Source organism: Bison bison, unplaced genomic scaffold, assembly GCF_000754665.1.
Source record: "Bison bison bison isolate TAMUID 2011002044 unplaced genomic scaffold, Bison_UMD1.0 scf7180017864239, whole genome shotgun sequence".
Lineage (NCBI taxonomy): Eukaryota > Metazoa > Chordata > Mammalia > Artiodactyla > Bovidae > Bison > Bison bison.
The window spans coordinates 7,268,358-7,271,465 of NW_011494811.1; the positions used below are offsets into that span (position 1 = coordinate 7,268,358).

General features: G+C 45.4%; 1 protein-coding gene across 1 annotated transcript in view; it reads right to left on the minus strand.

Moving 5' to 3' along the window:
* Positions 1 to 3,108, minus strand: part of SYNE2 (spectrin repeat containing, nuclear envelope 2) — a 281,350-nt gene that overhangs the window by 54,442 nt on the left and 223,800 nt on the right. The window contains 2 exon segments of the mRNA XM_010846800.1: positions 520 to 754; positions 1,965 to 2,059. Of these exon segments, the coding sequence (XP_010845102.1) occupies positions 520 to 754; positions 1,965 to 2,059 (330 nt within the window).

Below are 3,108 nucleotides of genomic sequence, written 5' to 3' on the forward strand. Positions count from 1 at the left end.
GTCAGTGTCTTAAAGGTCTGTCATGCTTCCCCACTGGCTCAATGGTAAAGAGTCTGCTTGCAATGCAGGAGATACAGGAGACGCAGGTTCAATCCCTGGGTCAGGAAGATCCCCTGGAGAAGGGAATGGCAACACATTCCAGTATTCTTGCCTGGAGAATTCCACGGACAGAGGAGCCTGGTGGGCTACAGTCCAGAGGGTTGCAAAGAGTTGGACATGACTGAAGCACAAGGCTGTAAAGGTCTGTCACCCCAAACTTCTGCACTCCCCTCCTCATCCGAGTCCACCTCTGTGCCCACAGCCCAGGAGAGCCTCACTATTTCTGGATGAACGGATAAGATTGGGTCTCTGACCCCGCAAGGCTGAGGACACGGCTGAGTAAGGTCCCCATGACCAACTGGCCTCCCCCCTGCAGAGAGCACACTTGAGCATCAGAGAAAACACAAAACCTGAAGCGAACAAATATCTTCCAAATAAAGGCACCCTGTGGTTCCCACACTGCTGCTGGGTTCACACTACCTTCAGCTCATGGATCAGGCTTCTCGTTTGGTGGAGGCTGTGGCAGTCCTGGCTCTTCACTGCGGACAGCAGGTGGCTGGTGTCGGCGAGGAAGCGGAGCAGGTCCCCCTCGGAGGTGGTGAAGGACCGCCACTGCCTCACCAGCTCATCGATGTCGCTCTTCCTCTGGCGAACGCCCTGGGCCGCACTCTGCCACTGCCCCTTGAGCCTTGTGAACTTCCAAACAAATTCCGGTCTTGGGGAAAATAGATAGTTAGAGAATTCTGACATTGATGTGTAGAAAAAATAACTAGCAATGTGTAATGGGAACTCAGATTTTCCATTTTTAATTAGAAAGACTATTATAGATCTCAGCCCCATCCAACTTAAACATGATGGGGAATGTGGGGCTGGAGGGGGCAGTGTGTGGGATGGTGAAAGGTGTTGAGCAGAAGAGAACTGCACATGGCCTGGTAGTTTGCTGACACGCATGACCTCGAACAAGCTGTTTTGACACAGATTATGCCAAGTGCTTTACGGAACACTAAGCATGGCGTCAATGGCAAACGGATGAATAGGTAGGTCCCTTGTAATGTTATTGATTACTTGAGGATTGTACACTACAAAATTGCAGCAATAAAGAACATGCTTTCTGCAATTACTCAACTACTTCTTTCCCAGATAAACAACACCCTTCATGTGAGAAATAGTACCTTTTATTTATTATGGGAAAAATCATGCTAATCAAATCAAAAGTAGTTAATCATCTTGAAACTGGCTTGAATTTATTACTTCAGAGGTAGGAAGAAATGGGGTTTGTATTTCTTAGTTATGCCGAAAGAAGATTCAGAAGCACATGGGTAATGATGGGGAGGAAACGAATGCCTATGGAGACGTATGGAGAAGTCGTTTAGGAGGCCAGGCCCACTCGGGCGGCTGCTGGCAGATGTACCAGCTGTGTGAGCAGGTGCAGCTGGTGCCACCAGGCTGGCTGAGGGGCTCCGCTCAGCCTGACTGGAACTGCCCAGAGACCCCACCCCATGTTCACGGCAGAGAGAGAAGTCTCTTCTTTCACAATTGTGACATAGCCACCTGCTGGGAACAGCAGTCCTTTGAAATTTATTTTTTAAATAGCAAAATATCATGAGGCTGAAGGTAGAGAGGAAAACACACTATAAAAGAACCCTTTGGAATAAAAAAATTAGTTAACTGGACTTGGCAGACACATGTTTGCAACTCATCTGATCTGCTAAGCCCACCCTTCTACCACAGGGAAAAGGGGTCCTGATGTTTTTATGGCCACAAAGCAAGGCTTTATCCTAATATACAGCCAGAAGACTGGCCCGATAGCGCTCTATCAATTGCATAGCCACAGGCACTGATGTTAAGATTCATGTGGTGGAAGGCTCGTTCACTCGCATTGCCTTCCACATTCTCACAGCCATCATGAGTCCTGGAGAGCTTACCTCTTCTCTATTTCTGCTGTGTCCAGGAGTTGTAAGCACTGGGTGACATAAGAATCGGCAATTGTCTGGTTTATAGAAACTTCGGCTTCTAACATCTGTACGTGAATCAAAATGTAAAATATTAGTGAAAACTGTTTTCGTGAATTTCCTAATAAAGTCTATGGAGGATATGTGAGATAATTTATTTTCAAATCATTTGAGCCTAACTGCAAAAAATGCTTAATCATCACACCTATGAATACAATCTTAGAAGCAAACAGGTCTAATAATAACTACATCTAAGACCCATTTATTGGGCATTTTCGATTTGAGTTGTTGTTGTTGTTCAGTTGTTCAGTCGTGCCCGACTCTCTGAAACCCCATGGACTGTAGCCTGCCAGGCCCCTCTGTCCATGGGATTCTCCAGGCATGAATATTGGAGTGGGTTGCCATTTCCTTCAATTTGAGAGGCACTCAGTAAAACAAGCATTGTCTCACTTCTTCTTCAGCTTAGGACTCAAGTAAATACTATTAGATCCATTTGAAGAGGAAGAAACTAAACTGTTCAGGAACTAACTCAAAGTTTTCGTTTTCAGATTTCATTTTCAGTGGATGACCTTAATGTAACAATGCAGACTGAAATCAGCTACTTTAAAAAGTTACAGTGAACTAATCATGTGTAGTTTGGAAATGCAGGATCTGCCTGTGGAAGGATTTTCAAACATACATCAGTGAAAGTATGAAGAAACTCCTCTGTAAAATTATTTATGTTACAATTATAATTATACCAGGTGCCTCAATACTTTATAGAACTGCTCAGTGAAAATACGAAGAGAAGCTGAAGTACTTCTACACGCTTTTGGTTAAGTGGCACCATGTTCACATTCTAAGAAACCAATGCTGTGCCAGAAGTTCCATCTACTGCAGAAAAATCTAGGAGCTTCAGTTCAGTTCAGCTCAGTCACTCAGTCATGTCCGACTCTTTGAGACCCCATGAATCGCAGCACGCCAGGCCTCCCTGTCCATCACCAACTCCCGGAGTTCACCCAAACCCATGTCCATTGAGTCGGTGATGCCATCCAACCATCTTATCCTCTGTCATCCCCTTCTCCTCCTGCCCTCAATCTTTCCCAGCATCAGGGTCTTTTCCAATGAGTCAGCTCTT